This window comes from Equus asinus, chromosome 2, assembly GCF_041296235.1.
Source record: "Equus asinus isolate D_3611 breed Donkey chromosome 2, EquAss-T2T_v2, whole genome shotgun sequence".
Lineage (NCBI taxonomy): Eukaryota > Metazoa > Chordata > Mammalia > Perissodactyla > Equidae > Equus > Equus asinus.
Window position 1 is genome coordinate 113,223,739 of NC_091791.1, and position 15,466 is coordinate 113,239,204.

General features: G+C 48.9%; 1 protein-coding gene across 5 annotated transcripts in view; it reads right to left on the reverse strand.

Moving 5' to 3' along the window:
- PCSK6 (proprotein convertase subtilisin/kexin type 6) overlaps positions 1–15,466 on the reverse strand; it is a 181,314-nt gene that overhangs the window by 109,978 nt on the left and 55,870 nt on the right. For all 5 annotated transcript variants that reach the window (XM_070496488.1, XM_044762977.2, XM_070496493.1 and 2 more), the window contains exons 3-6: positions 6,498–6,608; positions 5,641–5,784; positions 4,276–4,352; positions 2,151–2,239 (exon numbers count right to left, since the gene is read on the reverse strand). In XM_070496488.1, the coding sequence (XP_070352589.1) occupies positions 2,151–2,239; positions 4,276–4,352; positions 5,641–5,784; positions 6,498–6,608 (421 nt within the window). The remainder of the gene's footprint in view (positions 1–2,150; positions 2,240–4,275; positions 4,353–5,640; positions 5,785–6,497; positions 6,609–15,466) is intronic.

Here is a 15,466-nt window from a genome sequence, read left to right on the forward strand (position 1 = left end):
GTATGATATTGATTCCAGAGAGACTGCGATGTCAGGATATACATAGTAATCTCCTGAGCAACACAACAATAACAAAAAGACATTAAGAGGTACAGCACATGGTCAGCTCCAGCGGCATCTCAGAGACATTCCCTGCTGTGTGCCAGCACACTCACAGAGGGAGGCCATGTGAGGGGTGAGTGACAGTTGCTCTGCCCAGGCATGGGCTTGGAGGGAGTGGCAGGAAGAAGGGGTGGCTGCCTGTGTGGAGAGGCTGCAGCTGTGGACAGCAGCTTTGGAGACAGGACTATCACAGGTTCCCTGGGGCAGGGCCTGCCTCAACCCCACACTTGCCTCTCCATGGCCAGCCCCAGCACATGTCCCTTATCCCTGCATGACAGGCTCCATGCTGCAGATTCTATTGTTTCCTCAGCACTTGCTCCATTCCCAGCCGAATCCTCCCATGTGAGGCGCATGCTGTGCCTTCAGGCCTCTAGCCTCACTGCATGCTTGCCCTGCCTCTCCGGGGGCTCCCTGTCTGCCCCTGTCACTTCAGTACTTGGTCCTGGACTGTCTTTCACGTTGGCACTGCTCATCTCAAAGACACGCTGAGCTCCTGGAGGGCCCAGACTACGTCTGTCATCTCTTTATTCTCCCCCTCAGTGGTAAGCACAGTATTATACATGCATTTCATGCTCGAAGATATTATGCATTAATTTAAAAATATTCCCATTCCCAAGCCCTGGAAGGAGAGGTGCTCTCTCCAGAATCTGGGAAACTCGGGTAAACAATTTTGCAAAGAATATAGAGCAAATCTAGTGAGAACAAACCATCTTCATTGTGTACTTTCTCTGGAGGGTCTTTATGGACGTGACTCCACTCACTCCTCACCACAGGCCAGGATGTGGTGCTGTCCACCTGCCTGACTCCAGGGCCCCCTCTCAACCAGCATTTCTCAAAGTGTGTTTGTGGTCCACCCTCTGGGATCTTGTTAGAATGCAGACGATGACTCAGTAGGTCTGGGATGGGGGCCAGGATTCTGCATTTCTAACAGCTTCCAATGTTGATGCCGCCAGGCCAGGGGCTTTGGGGAGCCAGGTTCAAACAAGCCTAAAGGTGGAGTCTACCCCTCACTCAAAGCAACATAAGTCATTTTTATTGTTTTTCTGAGAGTCTGAGCAGGAATGATGGAGGAAGCCAGTGACTCCTTGCAGACCTCAAAGCCGGTGCTTTCACAAGTGGCATCTGACCTCATCATCGCAACAAACCTGGGGAGACAGATGCATCATTGCCATTCTTCCCCCACAGGTGAAAGAACCTGGGCTCAGAGAGGTTACATCAGTTGCCCAAGTACACACAGACAGTGGATGGTGCGAATGGGATTGGTACCAGGTCAGCTTGGTCCTACAGCTCATGGGCAGACTTCTTAGGGGTCTTTACTCATTATCAAAAGCTCCAGGGAGGGGCCAGCCCAGTGGTGTGGTGGTGAAGTTAGTGCATTCTGCTTTGGTGGCCTGGGGTTCCTGGGATTGGATCCCAGGCACAGACCCACACACCGCTCATCAAGCCATGCTGTGGCGGCGTCCCACATACAATGTTCTGGGCACAAATGTTAGCTCAGGGACAATCTTCCTCCCTGCCCCCAAAAGAAAAAAAAACTCCAGGGAGAACTTACACATCTCAACACAAAAGAACTATCTACAAAGGAGCAAGGCCAGGTGACAATCTCCTGATTTGTTCTGCAGGACATGCCCTTGGGGGTTAATGCTGTCACAGAGTGACAAATCCCAGCGACTTCAAAGATTTTCAAGGGAAAGGGTAGGCAGAGAGTCCTAATTAAGTAAAAGTTGGGGACCCTCTTTTCAAAACTCAAGAAATTCCCCAGAGAATGGGTGATCCGGGAACTCTTGGCCCAACTTCACCTTGTGCTGCTTGTAGCAGAGCTGAGGGGGCTACAGCTGCCCCGACAAAGGCAAAGCAGGAGGGAAGGCGGCTTCCCAGCACAGCCATGTGAGTGAGCCTGAGCACCTCCAGATGGAGAGATAAGAGTCCCAGGTGAGGCTGCAGTGCCCTGAGGCTACGTGGACAGTCAAGGACCATTCCTGCCCACGGCGTGCACCTGCTCAGTTCCCAGGCTCAGCGATGTGTACCTAACAGCTCCCGGACCTTACCTCCTATCTTTGCATTGTATGCTATGCCCACGATGCAGTAGGAGTTGTTGGCTGAAGCGGCCACTTCTCCTGCACAACGAGTACCGTGTCTAAAGCAAAGGAAAAAATGAAGTTAAGATGCAGCCCAGCAATTTTTAGTGAATTCAGTGCATTGCTCAGTTCTCATGCAAGAGTCAGTTGTCTTTAAGCCAGGGAATGACACTAAAGCCCATTTCCTGCATCCTTTCTCATCATTCTTCCTCCTCTGATGGCCGGCTCTAGGAGGGAGACATCAAGGCTTCGCACGGCCCTGGCAGTCCTGCCCCTGCCACACTTGCAGGCTGACCAGGCCTTCCACCGCCTGCAAATGGCGAGCAGTTGCTCGGGTTGTCTCTTCCCATACTCCTACATCTCAGGGAGGGGCTCTGCACCCAGCGCCCCGGGTCCTGTGCTTCCCTCCTCCCAAGTTCTGCCTTCCTGTGACCCACGACACATTGCTTGGCATGTACAGGTGCAAGGTAAATGCCTGCCTCACTGGCAGGATGGGAGAAAGAACAAATCAGTGCTTACGCTGTGTCCCCTGTGTACCTACCACCCCCACGCTCACCTCGGGACAGCCCTCCCACCATTTCCAAGGCCATGTAAGCAGAAGCAGAGGAATAAGGCTCTCAACCAAACAGTCAACAGCAGCAGAGGGATTATGAAGAAATTATCAGAAAAACAAATTGCTTTCCTCAGTAATGACCCCATTCTCCAACGTGCTGCCTCGGGTCAGTGCCTCCAGCAGAGGCCAAAAGATGGGCATGTTTAAACACTACATCTTTGAGAAGAGTCCGCAGGGGATTAGAATCATTGATTCAAATTTAAAATCGCCTTTAAAAATCGTCCTGGTCTGTGTGTTAGCCCTCCAGAAGGGAGTCATCTGTCCGTCCCTGGACTTTGTGCAGCCCCACAGCCAGTGCAGAGTCGCAGAGCTCAATGTCTCACCCGGGGACTCAATCCTGCCCTTCAAGGGTCACTGCATAGTGTTTGGATCATTCCTCCCTGCCCCCTGGACGTGTGGCCGGGGAACGAGGGCCCTGCACCCCAGGCATGCCTGCTGCTGAGCAGGAAGGGCACCTTGGGACGTGGGGCTGGGGCCTGTGTGGCTCCAGGGAGGCCTGCAGTCTGCGGTGCTGACCACAGCAGCAGCCGAGCCTTGCTGCACGGCACCATGTGGGCACCAGTATTTGACCCTCAGAATCGAATCTACCAAACATTGAAATTCTATGGAGGGAGGACGCACTCTGGCAAGCGTTGTGTCAACAGTGGGGAGGAAAGAAAGGGCTTTTGTTCTTTTCCTCGAAATGTTTTTTTAAGGATAGTGAGAGCTTGGGACATGGGCATGCTGACAGAGAAAGGACAAGCAGGACACAGCAAATGACCTCCCAGGACCAGGTTTGGAGAACTGGACTCTAAGTCCAGGCCTGCCATTTACAGCCCTCAAGTCACCCACTCTCTCCTAACCACGCCGCCTTCATTGCAAGATGATGTAACGACCATGGTTTACTGAGCGTCTGTGTGTTCTTCACCTGTCATCTCACTCTCCAAATTCTGGAAGGTAGGGAGCATCGCCTCCACAGAATAGCCTCTAAGACACAGAGACGCAATAAGGTTACTCAACCTGCACCCAGCCACACAGCCGGGAACGGTGGAGCTGGGAATGGAACCCAGATTTATCCAGTGTCGCCTGTGCCCCTTCCACCTCCCTCAAAAGGTCATGGACAGTCAAAAAAGCTCATGCACGTGCTCCAATAGGCCAAACTGCTGTCTTAACACAGCTCATCATGGAGACCACCAAGGGTTATCCTTTTAAAACATTCCAACAAGGTTGGGAGTAGGAACAATGTTGGTCAAACATCCATTGCTAGCTGACCAGCAGAAATGATGCCCCTAAGGAAGAGGCTAAATCCACAGAGGCTGCCTTGTGCCTGATGGGCTGTGTCAGGTCTGGATTCTGCTCCTGGGTGAGCTCCAGACACCCGCCAGGCAGCCAGAGAAGCGCCGCCAACCCCATCACCTCTCCAGGATCCCTTCTGTGGGCCAAGTCAGCAGTGATTCTGCAGGGAGGAAGAAGGGAAGCAGGGAAAGAGACAAAGTGACATACTTATTTTCATTGCTGGCATCATATCGTGGAGATGGGTCGTAATCATTTCCGTTGACATCATAGCTCGCGTAGGAATCCTAAGAAATGAAATTTAGTGACTGAAGAGAAATGGCACAGCCTATTACAACCCCATTTTAAATTATTTTTATGCCTTTATTGGAAATTGGAGAAAAACACACACTTGGTACTCCCTCACCATAACTATCATCTCAGATATATTTTTATTGTGGTAAAATATACATAACAAAATTTACCATCCTAACTGTTTTTCAGTGTACAGTTCTGTGGCATTAAGTACATTCACAATGTTGTGTAACACTCACCAGCATCCATCCACAAAAGTCTTTTCATCTTGCAAAACTGAAACTCTGTGCCCATTAAACACTGACTCCCCATTTTCCCCTCCCCCAGCTCCTGGCAGCCACCATTGTACCTTCTGTCTCTATGAATTCGACCACTCTCGGAGCCTCGTGTAAGTGCAGTCACATAGGATTTGTCCTGTTGTGACTGGCTCATCTTACACAGCATGTCTTCAAGGTTCATCCGTGTGTAGCATGTGTCAGAATTTCAGGTTCACCCATGCGGTAGCATGTGTCCGAATTTCCTTCATCTTATATTTTTAATATGTATGTTTGTGTTTATATACTCATAGTATTCATATAATTTTGCATCTTCCTTTCAAAACATATCATATAAGCTCTCTGGTGTTGTCGACACAGACTTCAGAACTGTCATCTTTAAGCGCTGCAAAATTGTATATCTATCAAACGGATATGATATGATTGACTTAACCACTGTTAGGCACCCGGGTTTCGTAGAATATTGAATGCATTTATCATGTTGAGTATGTGCCAGGCTCTCTCCTTTACATTTATGAATTCGTTTAATCCTGATGATCACCCTATGAGATGGTAGTCCTATCATTAATCCCATCTTACAGATGGTGACACTGAGGCACAGAGAAGTTACGCAACTTGCCCAAGGTCTCAGGCTAATAAGTCACAGGACCAGGACAGGAACCCAGGCAGTTTGCATCCAGAGCCCATGTTTTAACTGTCATTTTTCTTGTTTTTAATGTTGGTCTGATGATTATCTCCATATACGTGTTTCTGAGATCTTTAGGATCCATTCCCAAAAGTATGATGTGTGACTCCTCAAACACGTGGATGAATCCCTCTGCAAACCCGCTCCCTGACTCCAGGAGGGCAGGAGACAGTTGGTTTCACCAACCTTCCTGAGCACGGCTTTCTGTACTGCCTAATATAATGGGGGGAAATGGCGCCTTGCTGTTATTTTTAATTTGTACTCATTTAATGACTAGCACGGTTGACAATCTTTGCATGTCAGTTCCAAGGCTTGACTTACATAATTTGGGGCCAGGTCGGGGTGATTCCTCTCTATGCCATCATCGAGGATGGTAACCACCACGTTTTTTCCCGTGTAGCCCCTCTTCCATGCTGCCTGGACGTTCATTTCCGAGCGGCAGCGACTGTTCTTGTCACCACAATGCTGTATGCACAGAAGACACAAAGACCCCCAAAATGGACACTCCTCATGCAATGGACAGGCCGTGCACACCAGAGGTGCTCTGATGCTTGCATGTAAACAAGGAGGAAACACTTCCCATGCCCTTTGGAGCGAGGATGCTCTTTGTCCCACCCGTTTCCAGGAAGAGTAAACGTGGAGGGCTCCGGGTGCTTCTCCTGCACCTGGCAATCTGTCTGCCATTTTCCTAGGGCATCACCTCCACGCAGGGGGCTGTGTCCAGGGACTCATTTTCACCACTTAGTCCTACAGCCTGCATCACGTTGCTTTCCTGCTCAAAGATCCCCCTCCTGGGGTTCACACAATTTCAGAAAAAATTCACAACAATGCTTGTGCTCCTCAGTGTTAAAGTTGTGATTTTACACTCGAGCTGAAGTGTATCTCTTTGGAGTGATCATGAGAACTTAGTTGTTTTTTTTTTTTTTTTGCTTGATGAAGATTGGCCCTGAGTTAACATCTGCACTAATCTTCCTCTATTTTGGTTGATGAGTGGTCTGGGTCTGCACCTATGATCTGAACCCACGAACCCAGGCTGCCGAAGCAGAGCATGCTGAGCTTTAACCACCACGCCACAGGGCCAGCCCAGAGAATTTAGCTTTGTTGGGGGAAATTAACCCACCTCAGAAAGACCGCATGGCAAATACCTGGGGGCAGAGAGAGGCCCATGCCCTACTCACCATGTACCACATGTTGGACCAAATGGGGTCGTTGAAATAAAGGGCCTGAGGGTCACTTCGCACCTGTCTCTTCACCCTCCGTTTAACTTCTTGTTGTTGGAGCCATTTCACCTACCAGGAAGAAATGTAGTTACTGTTCATTTTAAAAATGACCTCCTGATTTTACGTAGCCTCTCTGTAGGTGCTACAGGTTTCCTTTTTCATGAATAGCTGTGTCATATTAGATGTTCAGGATGCTAAGTTTCAGGGAGACATTTTCACTTCAAAGTGACATTTGAAAAATGAGAACTTGTTTGCGTACGTGGAGGGGGAAATAGCACCACTTGGACGGATTCTGAAATCATTCTACTGAAAAAAGACCTCGTGAAGTTGCCAATAAATTGTCTGGTGACCTTCGTCCTGAATTAGAAGGAAATACACGTATAGGAATGGAAAGAGCACAGAGAGGGGAGAAGTGGGTCAAGTGGTTATCAGACGTTGGAAGCAAGATGCTTTGCAGTGAAGACATGAATAAGGAAATCACGATAAACCATTTATTGGAATTTTTAGCAGCCACTGGTAACATGGTACCAAAATATGCACAGAGAACACTATAGAAAGGAATATGATACAGAAAATAACAATAGCAGCAATTCCTTGGTGGTGACACTATTGCTAATTTAAACATTTTAAATTATTTTCAGGGTTTTATAAATTTGTTTCAATTGGCATAATCTGCCTTCACAATCAAGGAAAAAAGTTTGAGAGGCAGTATAAATGATATTTAAGAGCAGGAATCCAGGAGTCTAGCTGCCTGGATTCAAAACCCAGCCACACGCTCCCCAGCCGTGTGACTCAGAGCAGTCAGTTAACCCTCCCGGCCTCAGTTTGCTCATCTGTGCAACGGGCATCATCGTGGGTTGTTATGAGGGGGCACTGGCATACGAACTGCCATATATAAAGTGCTCACATCAGTCCCTGGCACACAGCCGTACTATCATCGTGTGTGTGTGTGTATGTAAGAGTTTTTCAAGATGGAAGAGGTTTTTTTCACTTTTAAAAGATTATGGGGAAAAGAATTTCCATGTCCTGAACTGAAACATTTTCTTGCTCCTGCTCCCGTGGTCCCATCTGATTCAGTCCTGCTACTGCTGGGGCTCAACCCAGCACCGAAGCCGGATGGGCAAGATTTCGTACTCTGGTTGGGAGCTCCCACCAAGGAGCTGAGACTGTGATGCAGGCTCTGAGGAGGTGAAGAGGTGGCACAGGGTGGGGAAGGTGGAGGGAGGAGGAGAAGGAGGAAGGATGGGAGCCTCAGGCAGGGGGCAGTAGGGGCCCAGGGTGGCCTGGAGGCCAGGCCAAGGTTGGCGACAGAGCAGCCGTGCAGCCCCTGCAGAGAGGAGCTGTCTGAAGTGCCTCTTGAGGAGAAGGAAGGCGCCCAAGGGCCAAGGGGCAAGAAGTCTTCCCTCAGGCCTCCCTCAGCCTCAACTTGCTCACATTGTCCAGAGGGAGGAGAGCAGAACAGCCCCATACGCAGCCTCACATTTAAGGGTGGGGATTGATTTCAAAGGCATCCGTGGTCGACAGAACAAGATACTTAGAAAGAAGTATCACAGCCTGTCCCACCACTACTGTGATTTGTCCATAAAACACCAGTATACCAGAAATAGCATAAAGAGCCCCAAAACAATATGGGTTAGGCAATAAAACAAGCCTCAGCCCCAAGTCTTAGCTAATTTATAAGCACCACTGATAGACATCGCCATAGAAAATAAACTATACAATGAGATGTTTTGTCCCTAACACCTTCTGATGGCATTTTGCAACTTCCCCATATATTACTGTCTGAACCAGAAAGCTTTGACTTGGTACAAAATACCTAAGATAGTATTTCCTAATCTCCTAAACATCCTATTATAAAATACAGCGGCCCGTATATCACTAAAGGCTCCAGGCTCCCAGGATATTCCCATCCACCCTGCCTGGCTGACTCACTGCCCATCTTACTAACATTCAGAGCCTTCAGACTGCTCTGCCAACCCAGCTGCACTTCCAATCACAGAGCAGGAGGTGACTCTCTCTTCCAGGCCTGAGTGGATGACTCCCCCAAGTCAGGTGACATAGGAAAGCATGCTGCCAGAAGCCACAACATAATCCCCTGGTGAGATGAAAGAGTGTGGGCATCCTGGCCCCTAATCAAGCTGGGCTCTGGGTAAAAACCCATCGTTAACACACAGTTCTGGGGGTGGGCAGGTATAGCATGGGGTTCGCAGCACAGTTTGGGGCTCTTCCTCTGGTGTGGTCTCAGGGGCAGCCCTCTCCCCTATGACAGGTCATTATAAGTCTCTGACGGCCACCGAGGCACTGCTAGGCTAAAGGAACTAAAGATAATAAATTATTCGCCAGGCCTGGGGCCTTCTGGGCACAGACCCTATGGAGATGGAATCACAGGTGACCTCACAGACACAGAGGCTGATTCAGCCAGTGGTCACTTGGTCTGGGCCTGCTTCCCATTTCCCTTCTCGGGGCTCCAGTCACTACCTTACTTCTCACTCAACCCCCGGAAAGTACAAGGAGTTCCTGCCATTTGCCAGGTCTACCTGTCCTGTTTCTCTGGATAGAAGCTCTGCTTCAGATACCCCTCAGGTTGGAACCCATGAGCCACCTGGACTCTCTGGGAAGGTCAGAGGTGCTGATGACCCAAAACCAAGCGACTGAAACTTTAGCTATCCCACCAAACAGTATCTGCACCTGTCCTTAATAAAGGGGTACCCTCGCATAGGCATGTCCAGGGGTTTTCATTCATGAATTGTGATGCTATTTATGATAAAGGAATACACAGCTTAGGATCTCTAAGGATGTGTCACTCACAGAATTGATTCTGCTGCAGAACTTGCAAACAAAGGGTGAAATGGTGAGTCGGTGATAACGGTGGAAGTCAAGGCTGGGAGGGAGGCTTAACCGTGACTATTTTCTCTTATGCATGCAATTCTCTTTGTTAGAAAAAGCAATGGAAGATTCTTTCTAAGATTTAAAACATTCTTCCTCTTCTGAGAGGGCTAGTACAAATGGGAATTCATAATATTTCTCTGGCAGTTCACCTGGATTGTCACTTTACACTGAAGCTTCCATCACGGTCTATTCTACAGGAGATGTTCAGACCTTCTCTTGGTCAAAAATGCACGGGAAAGCACAGCAGCACACAGTTATCCATCTTTCACAGTCACAGACACATAGCTCGGAAAATAAGTCCTCAACCCAAGTAAGCCTGCAAATGAGTGAGCCAGGGGCAAACTAAAATACGTTTTGCGGCTATGTATGGTAAGAATTGAATTCTTATGGAGGGTCCGCAACCTTTTTATGAAGAGAATTGACTACTTTTCAAAACCTTCAGATCACTGGATTGAAGGAAGGGGAAATATTACTGACAAGAAAGTTCCTGCTCACTCTACTTCATTCTCTACAGGTTTTGTAGTGGGTTAAATGGTGGCCTCCCAAAAGCTATGTCCACGCAGAACCTGTGAATGTGACCTTATTTGGAAAAAGGGTCTTTGCAGACGTAAAGTTAAGGATCACAAGATGAGATCATCCTGGATGATTTGGGTGTGCCCTAAATCCAATGACAAGTGTCCTTATAACAGAAAGGCAGAGGGAGATTGGAGACACAGGAAGGAGATGGCCTTCTGAAGACAGAGACAGGTTGGAGCGATGCAGCCACACACCAAGGCATGCCTGGGACCACCAAAAGCTGGAAGAGGCAAGGAAGGATTCTCCCCTAGAGACCTCAGAGGGACCACCACCCCAGTGACACCTTGATTTCAGACTTCGGTACTCCAGCACCGTCAGACAACAAATCTACATTGTTTTAAGGCACCCAGTTTGTGGTCCCTTGGAGACAAACACAGTTTTAAATCATGGCCTCAATCAGGGTTGAGATTTCAAACGTTTAAGAATCCATGAGGCTATCCTGCCAAAGGAGGATCTGGAAGCCAGCTTTAGAAGCTTGGCCAGGTCTCGCCTCTAGCTGCTGGTGATGAGAAGACACAGGATCCCAGATGAGAATACACAGGATCCCAGAGGAGGGGCCATGGCGGCTGAGGCTGTAGGGAGGTGCCCTGGGGTGGGGGAGAGGAGGGTCGATGCAGCAGCTCTTTACCAATGTTTTAAAAACTGGAACAGCCAACCTGGCGTACCCACTAGTGCCAGATCTGGCTAGAACCACCACCCACACGGCCCTGTAGCTCCCATCCCAACCACTCTCTCCTCTGCACATAGCCAGGCACTGCACACCTCTCCCCGCTGCCATCTCAAATTAATGGTGTCCCAAAGTGAGTCCTGCTCCCGACCCAGGTCCCACTCATCCTCCTGCCTCTCTTATATAACTCAGCAGCACTAAAACCCACCTATTCCCCAAGTCAGAACAAAGCAGGACTCTTCTCCAACCCTAGTGTCTCACATTCAGTCTCCCTGAAGTGTCAGGATCCCATCCTCGCCATTTATCACCATGGCCACCATTCCCTTGTCTCTGGATGGTCATGTCACTGTTGGGGTATCCCTGCCACATGACAACGCATGATGCAAATCTGACTGCCTGCACCCCACGCTACCCACAAGGCCCTCTCCAACCTGGTCTTCTGCCTCCACGCCCAGCAGGGCTGAGCTCTTACAGTGTCCTGCAGGCTGGGCTGTGTCCTGGCTCTGTGCCTTCTGACTGGAATGCCCTTCCTCCTCTCCACTGGGCCAACTTTACTTGTATTCATCTTTTAACCCTCACCACCCTGGAACTAGACATCCAGGCTCGCCAGGGTGGGGGGCCCCCTCCGAGCTCCTATGCCACCCTGCATGTATCTTTACCACCGCCTTTACCCTAATACATGGACACTATTTGTGTAGAGGCCCGCCTTTCCCCTCAGAGGGAGGGATGCGTCTCAGTCATCCTTGTTTCTCCAGCTCTTAGAAAACGCCTGCCCTGTAACAGGTACTTGCTTAGCAAAGATTTGTTGGACCAAACTATTATCCTCTTTCTTAAAGAAAAGGCAAATTGAAAACTGATGCTGGATGAATGAATGCAAAGTTAGGTGTGTCTCAGCCAGAGGCTGAGGGTCTGTCCTGCACCTTGCTCCTCCAGCACTGGCTGCAGTCTGCGACTGGATGGATGTGAGGGTTAGTCTGATTACCTTCCACTCCCCAGTGGCCTGTACGCTCCAGGCGGGCGGAGCTGTGTTTTGAGCACCACACTATTTCAGTGTGCCAGGCAATGCACAGCATACAGTAGGAGCTCATTAAATATTTCTTGAGCTAAGGGATGAAGTTAAATGAATACACTTCAGCTTACAAGTTATTACAAATACGTAATAACCACAAACAGACTTTTAAAACATACTTCAGAGTAGAAGATTTGATTGAGTCCTAACAACCACCAGATGACCTTTGTCAACTTTTTGTGGAAGACCAACCATAAGTGATTTTGGGCAAGAGCAAAGTTTGCCAAATGCCACTTCTAGCACAAACACAAGTCATATCTCTTAGCAAGTCAGATAAAGGGCCTTGATTTCTTCAAAGTCATATTTTGAAGCTGGAACTTCACTCTGAGTCTTTTCGATTCATTCATTTTTATTTGTACATTTCCTGCTAAACATGCATGCATTTGTCAAGGGAGGTTATTTGCTCTGGAGAAGAGAACTCTAATCATAATCTTCTCACGATTATGTGAACAGCAACACTTTCTCTCTTTTAGGGCATGTCCACTCCAGCTTTCCTCTTGAGAAGTCAAATTAAAATTAGGCATCTGTTGAATGTCATTCCATAGAGAAGATGAGGTAAAATGTAAAGATGCTATAAAGAGGTGACACTGATGAGCAGGATCCCACCAGGTGGCCTGCGACATCATGGGTTACCACGGCTCCTGAGGAGGAAAAATGTCCAGTGTCATTTGGGCAGGCGTGCCCAATGCAGCCTGGCCACATCCTCTCTACTGTGGGCCCCAGGCACGCTGCCCGACCAAAAGCTGGCCTGGCACATCGGGCCCAGGTGTGAAGAGTGACAAAGCAGGTTGTTTGGTTGCTTCCTCCCATGAGAGAGCCTGAAAGCCCACCTGTGTCCCACCCATAGCCACCACTTGCCTATGCCCTGCCTTAAAGCCCTCGTTTGCTCACAGCGGCACCGCTGTGGCTCACAAAGCCCCAGGAAGTTGGCAGGAGCTGGAGATACTAACGGGGGCTCCAGAGTCTTTGCTCCCAGATGGAGCTAGCAACAAAGGCCATTCACAGAATCCTTGCTCCTACAAGTCCCCATTACTCAAGGGAAAAGGATGCATTTAAATTAAGCTGCTAAACTTCCTTAAAGTACCCACTGGCTTGGTTGTTGAGAGTTAATTCTATATAGGTCTGTATTCCATGCACAGTTGTATCTAGAGCAAGGGACACAGCTCCTGCCAGCTCTCCCTTCTCCTTTTCCCTTGGCATCATCACAGTGAAGCACACTTTATTGGAATTACAGAAGGACAAGGGGAATTCCCTCTACTGGTTGCTTGTGAGTAAGCCAACTCTGACTGCAGACCAGGCAAAGCAGTGGAAGAAGTCAGAGGCCAGACCTCCCATGTCCAGGTGCCACCAAATCCTAAGGCCTCCTCCCGGAGAGAACAGTAGCACCAGGAGTACTGTAGAAGGTAAGCCTCTGGCTCACTCTCTCTGTGGGAGGCTGTGTAGCCCGCTTGGGCTGTAAAGGGAGGAGGGTCAGATCAGCCCATTTCTGAAATCTCTCACACTCAATTGTCTGTGATGCTTAGATCTCGACTCCCACCAACACTGACTGCTCTCAGCACCTTGCTGGGCCAATTTTCAACCAGCTGAAAAGCCAAGAGAGAAGCTAACTCACCAAGTGGTGAATTCAAACAAAGAAAAATGATCTCCCCTAACAAGTGTGTGTCATATTATAGTTTACAAGGTGGTCTTTCCCTCATGACAGGCAATGGTTAATGCATGTATGAAATGAGTGGGGAGCCAAGCTGGGGACGTCTTTCTCCAGAGCTCAGGGCCCCTCAAAGAATTGAAGGACAGGCTTAAGTCCTAGAAAACCCCAGAAGCTGTATGCAAAGTGGCGTGGCACGAACATATGATTTCTCTTTTCCTCTGCAGAGAGGGAGGGTCCACAACGTTCATCAGCTTTTCAAAGGGGCCTGTGGTCCCAAAATGGTTAAGAACCACTGAACTATGCTAGGCTCCTGCAGGTAGAAAGTGGATCAGGGCCTTCCGTGTAAGGAATTGATAGGACTGCACCTGTCTTCCTGGGGGGCAGAGGGGACCAGCTCCACAAGCAAGTGATAGTTGAATGGCCTCATTAGAGCCTGTCTCAGTGAGACACCCATGCTCACCCGAGGGTGTCACCTTAGGGTGGGGGGGATGCTGGGCCACTAGGGCAACCACTCAGCTAAAAACTCATGAGCCAGGGTAGCAGGGGAGAGGAAGGAGAAAAAAATCTAAAAGTATAAAAGGTAAATTAAAAAAGTAACAGATATTCTAACTCAGCCTAGACACCCAGTACCCTCCTCTCCCCATGCCATGGAAGCAACTGGGAACCCAGCCCTGTCTCCACTTCCTCATCTACAGCCACAATTGAAACAATGTATAGGCCATTTCTCAAACTCTTTCCATCAAAGCCGAACTACATGAGCCGAACTATATAACCACTGCTTGATATCAGTGAGAGATGACAGTACTCACTCTGCCAATTTTGGAAATGGGACAGTGGGTGTGAAAGTACTTTGGGAAATTAGGTCTATTCATTCATTTGTAAGTTAATTCTTACTTCGCTGAAAGGAAAGAGAAGGTACCCGTGCCCCCACCTTGCTTATCTCCCATCGCCACTGGTGGACAGTGGGGCAGGCAGCTAGAGCACAGCTCCCCCATGTTCACCAATCTGACACTGGTCAATATGTCCAGTATCCAGCCATTGTGAGTGCTTCTGTCATTTTAGGCTTTAGCAATATAGGATTCAGCATGATTAATTTAGGGTCTTCGTCAGAATTTAACCAAGGCAGGCCACAATTTGCTTCTAAAGTAGTTACTATAAAAAGAAATTGATAATCAAAGGATAAGAGCTATAACTTGCTTATGGGAACCTACTCCGTGAAAATTGAGATACGCTTCAAAAAATATTTACTAAGCATCTGTCTACTATTTACTGGGTAGTCTGTTGGACCAGAAAAGGAGTAAAACAACTGAGATGTGGCCTTGGCCCCGGAGAACTTTATAATCCACTGGCAAGAGATGGGCTTGCACGCTTCGAACTACAACATTTTCTCCGCCAGTGTACCCGCAGCCCAGGTCAGCTCACTTTCCCATCGCCTCTGTTGGGTTCTGGAGAAGTGAACGCTCTCCCCGACATCACACTCCAGGCCTCCTGGGAACCATGCGCGGCTCCCTCCAGCCCCGTCCCCACCACTTATCCAAGCAAACTAAACTACTCATTGTTCCCACCAAGCCTGCTGTGTGCTCCTACTCCTGGACCTGCCATCTTGGCACTATTTCCAAAGTGGCCAGGAAAGAGATGTTGTAAGAACAAAAGGGAGGGGGCCTGTGGTCAGAAACATCTGAGAGCTGCCAAACTAGACAGGCTTCTTTACGGTTCTCAGGTGTGCTGGGCACCTCAGAGAGGAGGGACGGTCCACGTTCTCCTATGTCCACGTAACCACTAAACCCTTTAGGACGGTGCATCTTCTGTGGTGGTGGTCAGCTTGGGCCGAGTGCTGGGTGCAGAGCCCCCTGCCTGGACTCTGTCTGGCCCTGCCACTTCTGTACTCAAGTGTCGTGCTGGGACAGGGACAGTAAGCTAAACACACACGATCCCTCCACTCCTGGAGTCCAGTGGGGAAGACAGATGCTAATGGAATAATCCCACAAATTTAGGACATAAAAATACTACTGCCAGGAAGAGCAAGTCAAGTCGGAGGACTCTGAGCCAGCTTCCTGGTGTCAGGGACACGTGAGCTG